Here is a 15,911-nt window from a genome sequence, read left to right as displayed (position 1 = left end):
CTGAGGAAGAAAAAAATTTACCATGTAGAGTGAAGAAAAATCTCAAGTCTTTTTTTTTTTTTTTTTTTTTTTAAACCTATTCACCCAGATGAAAGTCATCAGATAGTCCTAGAAGAAGTGTGAGGTCTGATGGTATCTGAATCCCAGGCAGAGACGGCAGCTCCAAGCTTGGTCCGAGGCCAGATGATAGTCAGTGTTCTGTTTTTTCAAAGTACCCATAGATCACTGGGCATGGTGGTATACACCTGTAATTGCAGCTACTCAGAAGGCTCAGGCAGGAGGATTTCAAGTTTGAGGTTAGCTTCTGCAACTTAGCAAAACCCTCTCTCAAAAAATATAAAGGGGACTGGAGATATAGCTCAGTTGGCAGAGTGCTTGCTTCGCATGCACAAGGTCCTGGGTTCAATCCCCAGTACCACAAATAAGTAAATAAATAAATAAAATAAAAAGAGCTGAGGATGTAGTTCAGTGGTAGAGTACCCTGGTTCAACCCCTATTAACACACACACACACACACACACACACACACACACACACCAGTAGGAATAAAGCTAATACCATTAGTCAATTAAAAAAATGTATATTTGGGGATTATATCATTAAGCAAATATATGGAATCACTTGGTTAGCCCCAATCCTTCTGGGTAAGGCAAATACTTGATTTGGAAATGAAGATTTTTATAGCCTCTCTGCTCATCATTAGGGATTTAGAAACTATTACTCAGAAGAAGCTCCACTGGGGCCATGGCTTCAGAATCACCCTCAGGAGGCTTCCGTTAAAAACAGGAGACAGGCAAAGGTTACCGGATCCCCTCACTGGCATGCATTTATCTTTACCTCCCACTGCCTGGGAACATCTCTCTGGGAGGAATCCAATCACCAACACCACACACAGTTATTCTGATGAGAAAAGTTTTATATGGACAACAGATATTTTGTATGTTTATATGAATAAGAGTATGATAAACAAGGAAGAAAGTGCAGGCTCAGCCAGGAAAACTGTGACAAGGAAAAAGTTTGGAACTATTCAGGAGTAGTGTCAAGCACTAAACCATATTTACAAATCTAATTTGGAAACTGGCACAGGAAGAAATTGGGGGAGAAGCCATGCATGAAATAAAAATATGTATATACACAGATATAAACACCCACATTTTCACACTTCTTTCACCCATTTTCTCCACAAGGCAAAAATCAGACAAAGGAAAAGCCCAGCCTCTTTTTTCAGAGTCCCTCTATTTCCTACATGTTTGTTATGGAAGCTCCACATGGGCTTGGATTCAAGGCAGCTGACTTCACTCTCATTAGCCCCACTCACCCCTGACAATTCATCAAGGGAATACTTGGGATACAGAAGAGGCAAGAAAAAATGTGGCTCACTTAACATGATACACAAGGGCATCAGTGTCTCCAAGTACTTTTACACCCAGTCCTTCACTAGATCCTCATCAGACTTTTAACCAGCAACAGAGCTCAGTCAAGCTGAGACACAGAGGAAAGCAGTATTCTGATCCAGCACTCACTGGGTCAGTCACTTCATCCAAGACAGTCACACATGCCAGCCCCAAGCAAGTCCTCAGGGGCCTGCAGCTGTTTGCTTTGTGGAGTGGAGGTTTGGGCTTTTACCCTCCCTGGATTTCTCCTTACTGCCATTGCCACTGAGCTCTTTGCTGTTCCCTCTGGACCTGAGACAGCTGCTCAGCTTGTGTGTATGTAATTTATTGTTCTGCTGTCGCTGGCTTGTCCCCGGCCGCCTCTGGCTTCTCAACCTGTGACTCTGGAGGGATCAGATACTGGACCTCCTCCGTGCTGATGGCTACTTTATCTGGCTGGAGCCACCTCTTGAAATGTTCCAAGGTGCTACAAAAGAGTAAAAGAAAAGGGTGGCTGTATCAGACCTCAATGATTAATCACTTAATGATTAGCTCAGTTACTCAAATATTGCCTTCCCTCCCACCACCAATTCCTTCCTACAATTGTTTTTCACTGCTAACATGGGAAAACAGCGATGCTCCTCTGACAGCTGTGCATCCTGGCAGCTCCACGGCATAATTTACCCCCTAGTGGGCACTTTGGCTATAAGCAGCACCAGGCCCCCTTCAAAAGCAGAGCCTCTGAGGCTTGATGAGAATAGCTGAAGAGCTTATGCCTCAGTCTTATCCTTTTTTCCTCAAAACTGAAGAGGAGAGAAATTGTCAAGGGGAGGAAACACTCAAATAAATATGAAATTATTAGCGAGGCAGAAAAGTGAGCATCTTTAAATCTCTCATACCTGAGGCATCTGAGGCTCAATTTTATATACATAGTGCTTATATTTGTAGCAAGTGCAATATTTCCTATATGTGTGTGTGTGTGTTGTTTATTTCATCCCATAGCAAGTCCCCAAGATAGAAACATCTGAGCTGCAAATGTTCCCCACAAAGGAATGGCCATTATGCCAGAAGGCTCTTTGTGTTTGCCTATGTAGAGAGAGAATGATTGTCAGGTTCACAGCCACCCTCCCACCTTCCCTAAGTACCCAGGCTCCTACACCTTACAATTATTAGACATTCACAGAAAAATATAAATGATAAGAAATAATGTAAACCTCATTCTATGCTCTTTAATAGCCCAAAGCCATAACAGCAGATTTTAGACATATGTCAGTGTATGGGGGAATTGTGCTTTGGACAGCTGGATTTCTTAGCCATTACTTCTTTGACAAAAGCACACAAGGAGGAGCATCATCTACTTGGCCCTCACAAATGCAAAGACCCACATGAGTCCACTGAAAAATGACCTCTACTTAAAACATAAACTTTGAAGTTTGAAAACAAATGGTGCTTGTCCTGAAGGATGATAGAAAGAAGAATTCCCACCGTTGTAGGCATGGGGATCAGATCCAAACATCAGAGAGTGGAGCAAGCGGCTGACTGACTCTCATGCCCATGGCTCAGGGGAATCAGGTGTGATAGGGATATTAATTTTCATCAATTCCTTTCACAGAATTATTCAAATTATTTCTATAGAAAAGGGAGAGCCCCATTATGTTAAGCATGGATAAATACACAAAAATGTGCTACTCTGATTTCAAAGAAACATCATTCTTTCTGGAGAATTATACAGAAGAAAGTTTTGTCTTTTTTTTTTTTTCCCTCAAAAGTGGATTTTAGGGAGATATGCAAGAGGAGAGAGACTATAAGCAAACACCAAATTGTTAATAGGTCAGAATCTATACACCCTCAAATCACCTGTTTGAGGCAGTTTATAGTTCAATTAGGTTGAGCCTTCAGAGAGAAAAGAACAAACTTTATTTTATTTTATGAGCCTTCAGAAGGTAGTTGGCCTGACCTTAGAGGCCATGCTAATTTCTGAAGGATTTGGGGACATGCTGATCCAATATTTGAGATAATATAAGTGAAAGTGCTTTGCAAATTAAAAAGTAAAATATAACTATGAAGTTTATTCACACACTGTCCTTGATTTTAGCAGCAGCATCTTCATCTGATATGATGGGACTCTCAATATCAATATTAATGATGTCTTGCAAACTTAGGTTAAATCATATTTCCCTAACACCTTTGGTTAAAATTAAAGTTTTCACTCTTCCGTGAATTTTTTTAATTAAATTTCCTTTTTTTAACTGATAAAAGCATAAACCTTTGGTTAAAATTCAATTTTTCACTCCCCAATGAATTTTTAATTAAATTTCTTATTTTAATTGATAAAACATAAAAATTATATGTACTAATGAGCTCCCTCCATTACTTTTTATTTTGAATAAATTCTTACCAAACTTTAAAATTCTGCTAGGGAAGATAACATTAACAATAGCTAACATTTATATTGTGCTTAACATGTGCCAGGCAGTGTTCTAAGGCCTTTACACAGAGTAACTCATTTAACTCTCATAACAACCTTATGAGATAAAAGCTATCAATCCCACTGTACAGATTGGGAAACTGAAGCACACACAGGTTATTTATTCCAGAACATACAGTTAGTTAAATGGGAGAGTCAAATTCTCAAGTGTTAAGTACCAAACAACTTATTGTGGCACAATGCCTATATCCAAACCACCTCAGGTATCATTCAAACCCTCCCTTCCTCCCTGGTACAAACACCAGAGCCAGGAGGAGCTCAATGGTCTCTTAACTCCAAACTACATTCTATCACTTCCACTCATCTAGCTCTTCTCTTATGCTGCCTCTTGTTGTTAGGTAATCTTTATATATATTTGTTGTCTGTCTCTATCTGAGGACTTAAAACTCAAAAACAAAAACAAAAATATTGCTAAAAGGCTAAAACTTCTTATACAACCCTCTCATAACACCAAGCACAGTGCCATCATACAGTAGCTGCTTAATAAATTTATTCATTTGGTCTACACAAATTTATTGAGTAGCTACAATATGATGTGTTATCCTCTACTCTATTCAATCTGTGACTAACATGTAGCCGGGGTATTGGCTTTACGGCAAAATTCTCAAAAATCTGCTAAGTTAAGAGCAAACTGAGCAACCTTACAAAGGCTGATTTTAGCTCAAAAGAACTAATGTTGGGGCTGGGGATGTGGCTCAAGCGGTAGCGCGTTTGCCTGGCATGAGTGCGGCCCGGGTTCGATCTTCAGCACCACATACAAACAAAGATGTTGTTTCCGCCAAAAACTAAAAAAATAAATAAATAAATATTGAAATTCTCTCTTCTCTCTCTCTCTCTAAAAAAAAAAGAAAGAAAGAAAGAAAGAAAGAACTAATGTTGATCTCAAAAAATATCAGGACTCAGATGTCACTATCCCTGAATTCTTTAGAGAAGAAGTGCTCTCAGTGAAACAGACTGGAATTGGACTAGAAATCAATTTACCTCTCATCGGAATCAAGCCCATCTACAAAGAACTCAGATGCTAACTTCTCCTGGAGGAACCGATCCCAGGATTCCTTCTTGGCTTGGGCCAGGGTTCGAAGCATGTCCTTGGAAGTGACTTCCTCATTTAAACCTTTGATTCTTCGAAGTTTCTTCTCTAAAGAGAAGAGAAAACAGAGCTTAACAAAGGAAGTGAGTGTGAAATGAAATCCCAATTTACCAATGAAAAATGCCAATTTACCAATTCTCTCACTGATGAAAATATTCACATTTCCTGCACAAGAGATAATTTTTAAAGGACACATAAAAAGTAACTGAACATACTTCTTTTTCCTTCATAATGTCCTCATCCTGCATTGTATCAAATAAATGTTTAACCCAAGAAAAGGGAAAAGCCATGGGTTCTCATAAATAAATCAATGGCATGTTTTCTTTGAAATCACAGAAGCCCAGCAGGTATCTCTCTAAGGAATGCTTGTTTTTCCTGGTATGACATGTATATACTATCGTTTGTTTTCCGACTCCTTGAAAATAATGTCTCTGAGGAGTAAATGGTTTTTCTTCTTGTTACAGTGACATGAGTGGTTTTCCAAACCTCATGAGAAAGAATTAGAGAAAATGATGAGAGATCCAATGGTTCATTAGACACTAAAATTGACTCGATGAGAATTCAATGGTAAGAGACCTTTACGATCTCTATGTGATTAAATTCTTGATTAAAGAAAAAGAATCTCCCAACATTTTAAAAAGTTGCTCAGTTTGTGGTCTGGATGTTAGAACCTAATAAAAACAAACATCTTGTAATCCCTCCGAGAGTAGTCCATATGGCTTCCTGATGATAGATGTTTAATTACTCTTCTTTGCATTTTAAGTATAACTGTTGAACAGATTTTCCCTTTTGAAGAACACAACAAAGAATATCATCATTTACCTTTTTCCTTAATTTAGTCTTTTCTTCAACTATAATATGGGCATGTGCTACATAAAGATGCTTTGGTCGCTGGGCTTGGTGGTGCATACCTATTATCCCAGCAGCTTGGGAGGCTGAGATAGGAGGATCATGAATTCAAAGCCAGCCTCAGTAATGGTAAGGCACCAAGCAACTCAGTGAGATCCTGTCTTTAAATAAAATAGAAAATAGGGCTGGGGATGTGGGCCAGTGGTTGAGTGCCCCAGAGTTCAATCACTGGTATCCCCTCCCCAAAGAAAAGATGCTTTGGTCAAGAGCAGACCACATCTACAATGGTGATTCCATAAGATTATGTCGCCTACTGATAACATAGCTATCTTAGTTGGAGTGTGTATACTCTATGATTTCCACACAATTCTGAAATTACCTAACAACACATTTCTCAGAATGCATCTCTGTTAAGCAGTTATGATTAAGCAGTGCATGATTCTGCATGGGTAAATAATGGCTTTTTTGTGTGTGTGGAGGGGATAATGGACATTAAGCCTAGAACCAACAGAAACTTATATGATATTCAATGCAATCCTGTTTTCATTTCTAAACAAGTCCTATCAGCTAACATCCACTGATAAAACAATAAGCACTTGTGTTCCTGTAAGAGTTCAGCTGTATAAAAAACCTACAGTTTATAAATATTAAAATGTGAAGGAAAAAAGAAAGTTTCAAAAATAAAATTGTGAATAAATTCTAAAAAAAAAAAAGTGAAGGGTTTTATTTTTTCCTTAAGGATATAAAAGGGGTTATGCATACCTCATGTTTAACTGGTTACATTTTTAATTATGGTTCTTACCAGTGGATTCTCTTTTATACATGTTTATCTGGCAATAGAAATAATCTTCATATTGTCTGGCCTTAGTTGTCATGGTGAAAAATATACTTTGGGCTACAAAAGACTTTCCCCTCTCTGAGTGTGCTGAGTTCTTGAGGAGGTATGATTTCAACAGGGCAGGCAGAAACAGACATGTTTACATACTCCAAACCTGCCTGCCATTGTCACCCAGCCCCTTTCCTAGGAAACATAAATGGCTCCCATTTTCTCCAGAGAAGGAAATTTTAATTACCAGTTAGTTTCTTAACTGATTTTAGAAAAGTTTAGTAGAGTGTAACTTTCTTTTTTTTTTTTTTTATTTCTTACATACATGACAATAGTGGAGTTGTAACTTTCCAAGTCAATCTTCGCCAATCAAAATCATCACCATCTCCATGAGGCGTATGTTAGAATATATGTATTCTAATAACCCCAGTCACATGGTACTAACAAGCCAATGGATCTGGTTCTTTAGCTTTCTCAGACTGTTGTTGTTTCTCCTTATCATTATTAAGCAGGTTCTCTGGCTACTGAAAGCAGAACTTTCAACCCCTTCAGACATGGCTGCAAGCATTATTATTCTCTTTGGTGACTTCCCCACAAATTTCACATTACTCCCTCATCTTTCTTATTCTCTATCATTCCAACTGTTTTATTCCTATTTTTTCCCTCCATTATGCCATTAATGAAATTCTTTTTGTTCTCCCAAGGTATTCCTTAGCAATCATATAAGCTCTGCTTCTTCTCTCCGTCCTTCATTAAAAGCTCCTTCTCCCTGGCTTGCCTTTCCTTCCTCAAATTATGAGTTCGAAGATTTGGTCTTGTGATAGATGTTCCAGCAACAAAAGAATACCATAAGAAGAAATTATTTTGAGAGTTTTCACCATAAACAAATGATAAATGCTTGAGGAAAACAGATATTCTTACCTTGACTTAAATATTACATAATACATACATGTATCAAAACATTACATGGGGGCTGGGTTGTGGCTCAGCGGTAGAGCACTTGCCTAGCATGTACGAGAACCTGGGTTTGATCCTTAGCACCACATAAAAACAAATTAAATAAAGGTATTGTGTCCAACGACAACTAAAATATAAATTAAAAAAACACACACACACACACATTACATGGTACCCCATTAATGTGTGTAGTTTTAATTAAATGATTAAAAAAATATTTTTCTAGTTGTAGATGGTCACAATATTTTCATTTTGTTTATTTATTTATTTTTTTAATGTGGTACTAAGGTTCGAACCCAGTGCCCCACATGTGCGAGGCAAGCGCTCTACCACTGAGCCATAACCCCAGCCCTTAATTTATTTACTTTTAAAATCTTTTTCTTTTTTTTTTTTTAAGTTGTCAATAAACCTTTATTGTATTTATTTATATGTAATCCTGAGAATCGAACCTAGGGCCTCACACATGCTAGGCAAGCGCTGTACCACTGAGCCAAAACCCCAGACCTAATTTATTTTTTATATTTTAAAACTAGGATTGAAACTTGGGGCACTTTACCACTGAGCTATAGCCCCAACCCTTTTTTGAAAATTTTATTTTGAGACAAGGTCTCACTAAGTTGCTGAGGCTGGACTCAAATTTGTAATCATCTTGCCTCGGCTTCCCATGTAGCTGGAATTACAACACATACCACCATGCCAGGCAACATGTACAGTTTTTATGCTTTTATGTATCAGTTAAAAAATAAATTAGGCTGACATTTCTCTTTCTCCTAGCATGGAACAATCTGAATTTCATTCCTATGTTTGGAATCTCTCTAGATACTTACATTATGGCCACAGGACATGGCACTGAAAATGTATACAAGAAACATTTTTTTTAAATAAAATGGCTGGGGCTGGGGGTTGTAGCTCAATTGGTAGAGTGTTTGCCTTGCATGTGTGAGGCACTGGGTTCGATCCTCAGCACCACTTAAAAAACAAATAAATAAAATAAAGATATATAGAAAAATAAAATAGCTAATAAGAGATAAAATGAATTTATGTCAACACGCCTTCCCATTTCCAACAATCAATCTATATAATATAACAATTTTTCCAGCTCTACCATTAGAAATCTCCATGTAGCTTTGGGGTCATGAGCATTTCTATCAGGATGGCATAAAGTTTAACACTTTTAAGTTACCTGAATATATGGGCAGGCCAATAATAGTAAGCAAGAGGGTTCTACAGAACGCCAAGAAATAAAACAGAATTTAAGTCAGGTGCAGTGGTGCATGCTTGTAATCCAACCTGGGAGGCTAGGGCAAGAGGATCACAAGTTTGAGGCTAGTCTGGGCAATTTAGCAAGACCCTGTTTCAAAATAAAAAATAAAAAGGGCTGGGGATTTAGTTCAGTAGTATAGCACCCCTAGGTTCAATCCTCCATACTGCCAAATGAATAAATAAAATCCCAAAATACAGAATTTAGATGAAATGGTTAGAGGTAGGAGGTGATAAAAATTGCTCCAAGGGATGTACAAGAAAAGTGAGGGTGATCCTTTCCTATAACAAAACTGAAACACCCCTAGAATTACATCTAACAGATACATGTTTCAAAGACTTAAAAAAAAGGGAACAGGAAACCAAGTTTGATTCAAGAGAACTTCAACATGCTCCTCTAAAACCACCAGCTTCTGATTTTAAAAGAGAAGAGAGTACGCCAGCAAGCTAACTTACCTAGAGATGCTAAATATACTTCTGAATCCTGCAAGGGAGCCCAGGGCTTTATAGCTGGCTGGACTGCAAAGTTTTCTGCCTCCCTCTGGCCTTCACCTGTAGGGTAAGAATTCACAAAGGAGTCCGAGAAGGCATTGTTGGCAACATCTTCGTCAGGATTTGGCAAACAGGAACAGATTTCGGCCCAGAGATCTCTGCCAGATCTTGTAGCTGTAGAGTCAACACTCTCAAACATTTTCATTTGGGATTTAAGCTGGAAAACAGAAGATCAAGTAAGTAAGAACTAGTTTTAAGAATACAGTATAAATGTGTGGCACTCACATATTTATTTGTCCATTAATGAAGGTAATAGGATTTTAAGAAGTTTCTTTTAACAAAAAAATTAAAATATCTTCCATCAGATTCACATTATGTACAAAGATGTCAAAAGAGTAATTGAGTTCCTTTCTAGCTCTGCATTCATCAAGTTATTCAAAATGAAGTTTGTCTTCATGAAATTTCCATCCCAGCAACTTGGGAGGAGGCTGAGGCAGGAGGATTGCAAGTTTAAGAACAGCCTTAGCAACCTAGTGAGGCCCTTTAACAAGATCCTGTCTGGGTTGGTGTTGTGGCTCAGTGGTAGAGCACTTGCCTAGCATGTATGAGGCACTGGGTTGCATTCTCAGCACTACATATAAATAAATTTAAAAATAAACATCCATTGACAAAATAAAATATATTAACAAAAAAAATCCTGTCTCAAAATAAAAATGACTTGGGATGGGACTTCGTTAAGTGTCTCTGGTTCAATTCCCGGTACCAAAAATAAAATAAAAAATAAATAAACAAAAATAAAGGGGGGGAGGTGCTAGGGATATAGCTCAGTTAGTAGAGTGCTTACCTCGAATGCACAAGGCCCCAGCACCACAATAAATAAATAAATAAAAAGGGACTTTCCATAAGCCCAGACACAAAAGGATATATACTATATGATTCTACTCATATGAGCTGATAAGCAGAAAATAGACTGGTAGTCATCAGGGGCTGGAGAGAAGGGAAAATGTAAAGCTATTTTTCCTTTTTTTTTTTTTTTTTAGTTGTAGGTAGACACAATGCCTTTATTTTTATTTATTTATTTTTATGTGGTGTTGAGGATCAAACCCAGTGCCTTACCCGTGGCTAGGCGAGCACTTACCACTGAGCTACAACCCCAGCCTTGGGAAGTTATTTCTTAAAGATACCGTTTTTATTTGGAGAATTCTGTAGCTGAATAATGGTTATAGCTATATAATGATATAAATGCCACTGAGCAGTACACACAAAAATGGTTAAAATTTTACATTGCGTGTGTGTTTTGTTTTATTTTGTTTTTGAGATGGGGTCTCAGTAAGTTGCCCAGGTTGGCTTCTAACTCACAATCTTCCTGCCTAAGTATCCCAAGTAGCTGGGATTTCAAGTGTGGGTCACCACCCCTGGCTTATATTATATATTCTCCCTCTCTCTCTTTCACACGCACAGGAATTTCTAGGATGCTTCCAGTGTGAACAAAAAGCCGTGCTTTTTTCTGAAGATCTCCAAAATGTAACTGCTCTATCCTTAGCCAATTAAATTCTGCTTTCAACAGAACCCAGACAAGCACTTGCACAGTCCCATAGACATGAAGATAGTAAAAGTGCTGCATGACTGTCTGTCAGAAGGTACTCTCATAGTACAAGGGCCATTGCTCATTACATGTAGCAGCTGGTCTATAATTCATAATTTATCTTTTTCACTTTTAAATTATTAGGCTTTTTTTTTTTTTTTTGGTACCAGGGTTTGAAACCAGAGGTACTTATCCACTGAGCCACTTTTCTATTTTTTTAATTTTGAGACAAAGACTCACCAAGTTGCTTAGAGCCTTGCTAAATTGCTGAAGCTGGTCTCAAACTTGCAAATCTCCTGTCTCCCGTTTCAGTCTCCCAAGTCGCTGGGATGACACACAGGTGTGTGTCACTATACCCAGCTAAATAACCATTTTAATTGTGTATATTTATGGGGTATAGTGTTCACTACATATAAACAACGTGTAATGCTCAGATCAGGGTAGTTAGCATTTAACAGAAACATTGAAAAATAGGCATTTTCATCATTTTATAGATGGAGAAACAGGTTCAAAAGGATAGCTGCTTAAGGGCACATTACTAATACATGATGAATCTCTGACTGGAGACCAGACTGGTGCTGCTCCAAAACCCATATTTTTACCCAGTATCCAATATTCTGCCTGTTTGGGGTCGCTGAAAACAGCCCAAGCAAGGACAGATGGGAAAGACTACGTAAAGAACCTGGGAGCTTGCATAATCAGCTATGTTTAAAGTTCAGGTTAACACCTTCCCTGAAAGGTCTTATAGAGTCTGGTGTGGTGGCGCACGCCTGAAATCCCAGCTACCCAGGTGGCCCAGGCAGTTGGATGGAAAGCCCCAAAAGGGTTGGATATGTAGTTCAGGGGTAGAGCGTTTGACTAGCATGTGGGAAGACCAGCCTCAGTACTGCAAAATCAGTACATTAAAAAAAAAAAAGTCTTTGCGATAAGGAAGGAAGGTTGCCCAGCGCAAGGTCTGAAAAATTCCAAGCGACAGAGCCCAGCAGTCAGCAGTCATAGAAAAGGCCCAAGGTAAAAGAGACAAATATGCCACGGTGTCCCAGATGAAATGAGGAACCTACCCGCCTCTGAACACACCCAACCAAAACTTAGCTCTCACTGGAGCACCTCCAGACCCTGGCCACAGGTGTCTGGACCCCCTCAGGAAACCCTGAATCCAGACTCTAGGCCTCAGCCGCTCTGGCATCAAGGACTGGCTGGGAGTGACGACAAATCAGGTCCTCGACACCCTCTGGTTTTCTGCGGTCAGTTCAGACCAGGGAATACAAAATGCTGGACACCCCAAGCCCTCCTCACCTGCCGCAATCACCTACCCAGCAACCTGGGATCGCTCGGCTCAGGTCTGTCGCTGGTAAGCAGGAAGAAACAGGGAGGGGCGGAGTCTCCAAGTGACGGAGCCCAGCAGTCCTCCAATTATCATCCGACCTGGCGACGTTGTGTGAGTCGATTGGTCTAGGGGAGCTCGTAAGGAAGCCAGGAGCAGAAGGCGGGGAAGAAGTGGGCGGGGCTGTGGTTGCCGGGAAACAGTGGAGTCACGTGTCGGGAGCCCCGCCTCCTCGCCAGTTCCCGCCCAAGTGTGGGGTCGATTACTTGCAGAGCTGGAGGTTCCAGCATCACCTTCTTGTCCCCTGCTGGGTTACAGTAGCCCAGTTTTCCATACCTTTGACTTTTCTTGTCCCCTGAGCAATTTTCCGGGCTGGCGTTTATCTCCTTCATCCCTTTGCTGCTCAAGTTAGAGCACATTGGTGGCTTTTTACTGTCACAGGAGACCCGTGCCCTATTCACCGAATGTGAGGTTTTCCCTCATTCATGTAGTCAGTAGATGCCAAGCTCCTTCTGTGTTCTAGGCTTGTGTTAAGCATGAATTCAAGACTCGTACATAAGATTTGGTATGGGTCCCAGAGATCCTCACAGCTTGTAGAGGGGGATGGCCTTGGAAGCGGACAAATTTACAAATAACAGCAAAGCTATAAGAAGGTATGACAGAAGGGTGGCCACAGTGCATAAGAATGTGTTGTGCCAGAAACTCTTTGAGGGCTGAGTGTGTAGCTCAGTTGCAGAACATTTGTTTAGGATGCGTAAGGCTCTGGGTTTGATTCCCTAGCACCACAAATAAAAGATGACCTTGGATATCCTTCAAGGGATATCATCATATTTATTGAGTTATAAATTTCTTCCCAGTCCTCAATTTTCAAGACTGTTATTGTCTTCCCAAGAAAAGTGTGATGAAAGGTATCAGCCATTAGTAGCAGTAACTTGACTGACAACGTTCTCTAGAGGTGACCAAATCCCATCAGTGTGGCTATGGTAGTGACAACTACCATATGAAACTACCACCATATGAAACTACCACCACAAGACAAGGCACTCTACTGTTCACATTTATAAATACTTTTTTTTTTTTTTGTACCTGGGATTGAAAGCAGGGTTGCTCAACCACTGAGCCACATCCCCAGCCCCGTTTAATATTTTATTTAGAGACAGAGTCTTGCTGAGTTCCTTAGGGCCTTGCAAAGTTGCTAAGGCTGCCTTTGAACTCACCGTCCCCCTGCCTCAGCTTCTCCAGCTACTGGGATTACAGGCATGAGCCACCATACCTGGCTCACATTTATAACCATTCTTAAAAAGACTATGAAAAGAAAAGGAAAGTGAGAAGGTTAGAAAACAAGGGCCAAATGATTGACAAGATTTTGACTGTGATTACTCCTGGAAAAAGAGGCATGAACATGGCAGTATCTGAATATGGCAGTAACCAATCACCAATGTGCATCACTAACTTGGAACTGTATTTAAATTGCTGGTCCTGCCACATTGAAGAGTTTTGCTCCAAGGACATAGGTGAGACTGGCTGCTTTGCTGTCCGTCCCTGGACTAACTCCACCATTCCCTGATGTCCAGCCATCAGCTGGAGAGAACCACAAGACAAGGACAATATCTGCTCTTTGGCTAAGAGAAGTCACGTAGCATTAGAGGTATTTGCCCTAGGATTGTGTAATTTGCTTATAGTGTTTAATTAGTGTGCATTGAATGCTAGTTGGGGTGCTCCAGCACACCCAACACTTTTGCATTAATTGTTTATATTTGATGATTGGTGTGATTGAATATACACTTGCATTTAAAGATAATCTGCCTCTGAGTAATTATTAATAGCATTGCTCACAATATTCCTCAAATTAGATGCCTCCTCAGCTAACTTCTCAGATATTGGTTCCACCACAGCCTCTTTCTACCGCTGTGTGCATCTGAACCAAAGCTTCTGCCTGATGAATGGAGAGCCCAGGTCAAATTCCTATGCCCAAGCTTCAAGGGAAGCTGGGAAGGCCAGTTTCTGGATTCCACTTCTTGGAGGTAGAATTGTGTGAAATTCCCAACACACACACACACACACACACACACACACAGATGTTTAGAAGATGTTGGATGTTCATAGAGTACAACAAATGTTTAATGTACATGGTCTATGCCAGTGCTTCTCAAGCTTTAATATGCAAGCTCCCTGGGATGAAATTGAAATAAAAATTCTCATTCTATAGGTCAGAAAGAGTTGGGGGATAAGATTTTTGTTTTCTATCTCCATAGTTTTGCCAAGCACTATTCTAAGTTTTACTTGAACTAACTTATTTGATTCTCTCAACTCTGTTCCAAAACAACCTGGTCCCAGTAAATGAAGACCATGCCCAACATGTCATGAGATTGAAGAAAGGCAGAGAGATCCAAGATTGCAAAAAGTGAAATTCATTAGGGACTTACTAACAGAAGCATGGTCCTAGGTGGCAACAAAATCAATTGCTTACTGGGTGCAGTGGCACATGCCTGTAATTCTAGCTACTTGAGAAGCTGAAGCAGGAAGATTGCAAGTTCAAGACCAGCCTTGTCAATTAAGGAAGACTGTTGAGAGCCACAGCCGAAAGGGCCCCAGCAAACTTTTAGACTGCCAGCTGATGATTGGCTCACAGTGGCCCCAGCAACTTCTAGCTGATTGGCTCCTCTGCTGTGATGCTCATTGAGCTGTTTTCCTGCCCTTTCAGACCACAGAGCTGCTCATTGGGGGACTTTTTTGGCTCCGCCCATGCGACCCAGCCAATTGGCCTCAAGAGCAGGAGGAGTGGGGGAGGTTGAGAGGCTTGTGGGAAGCCCGTGGTGGCAGTTGGGCTCTGAGGGTTTTTTCCTGAGGAGCTTGTTTTGTTTGGCTTGTGTGGTTCTAAAAATAAAGTTTGTTTCTTTTGACAAGTGGCTCCTGAATTGTGCCCAGCCAGACTGCGGCAGAAGACCCTGTCTCAAAATAAAATATAAAATGTCCTGGGGAGCCAGGCATGGTGGTGCATACTTGTAATCCCAGTGACTTGGGAGGTTGAGGCAGGAAGATCACAAGTTCAAAGCCAGCCTCAGCAACTTAGTGAGGCCCTAAGCAACTTACTGAGACCTGTCTCAAAATAAAAAATAAAAATTCTTGGGGATGTAGCACAGTGGTGGAGTGCCCATAGGTTCAATCCTCAGTGTATATGTATACTTTTTTTAAGTTAAAAAAAAAAAAAACTCTATAAAGCAGAAAGTTTTGCTAAGAACACCTTCTTGTTCTCAGACCCTACCTGTTGAGGGCCACAGGGATGACGCCTGGCATTTTGCCGGAAGGGAGTGGTTGAGAGGTGATGCCAGCCAGCCATTGAGATGATGATGGTTATGTTAAGCTGTGTATTCAATTGTATATAGACCTTTACTGTCCAGCAATGGGGCGGCTCTTGCTGCCTTCTGGTGCCCACTACTTTGAAGTTCCCATTGAGTTCTCGCTGGATCCAAGAGGGTAGGCGCCGACCCAGGGTGGGGGGGGTGTGGGGGAGCTGGGAGAGTTCCCGGGGAGTGTGCGTGGAGTACTGGTGGAATTCGGGCAATAAAGTTTCCTGTTTGGGGTTGGGGATGTGGCTCAAGTGGTAGCGTGCTTGCCTGGCATGCGCGCGGCCTGGGTTCGATCCTCAGCACCACATACAAACAAA

The 15,911-nt window shown here is 40.5% G+C and overlaps 1 protein-coding gene across 2 annotated transcripts; it reads right to left on the bottom strand.

Moving 5' to 3' along the window:
- Positions 1-898: 898 nt before the first annotated feature.
- On the bottom strand, positions 899-12,368 carry Ccdc32 (coiled-coil domain containing 32). 2 transcript variants are annotated; one of them, XM_015480826.2, is made up of 4 exons: positions 12,234-12,368; positions 9,300-9,552; positions 4,843-4,999; positions 899-1,860 (listed from the first exon to the last, which is right to left on the bottom strand). In XM_015480826.2, the coding sequence occupies exons 2-4, from the start codon at positions 9,538-9,540 to the stop codon at positions 1,719-1,721; spliced, it is 540 nt and encodes a 179-aa protein (XP_015336312.1). In that variant the 5' UTR covers positions 9,541-9,552; positions 12,234-12,368; the 3' UTR covers positions 899-1,718. The 2 variants fall into 2 exon arrangements, with proteins under 2 accessions (XP_015336312.1, XP_015336311.1); XM_015480825.2 differs by having other exon boundaries at positions 12,217-12,353.
- Positions 12,369-15,911: the final 3,543 nt, after the last annotated feature.

Source organism: Marmota marmota, unplaced genomic scaffold (assembly GCF_001458135.2).
Source record: "Marmota marmota marmota unplaced genomic scaffold, marMar, whole genome shotgun sequence".
NCBI lineage: Eukaryota > Metazoa > Chordata > Mammalia > Rodentia > Sciuridae > Marmota > Marmota marmota.
The sequence above is the reverse complement of the archived record's forward strand: the minus strand, read 5'-3'. Positions and strand labels throughout refer to the sequence as shown.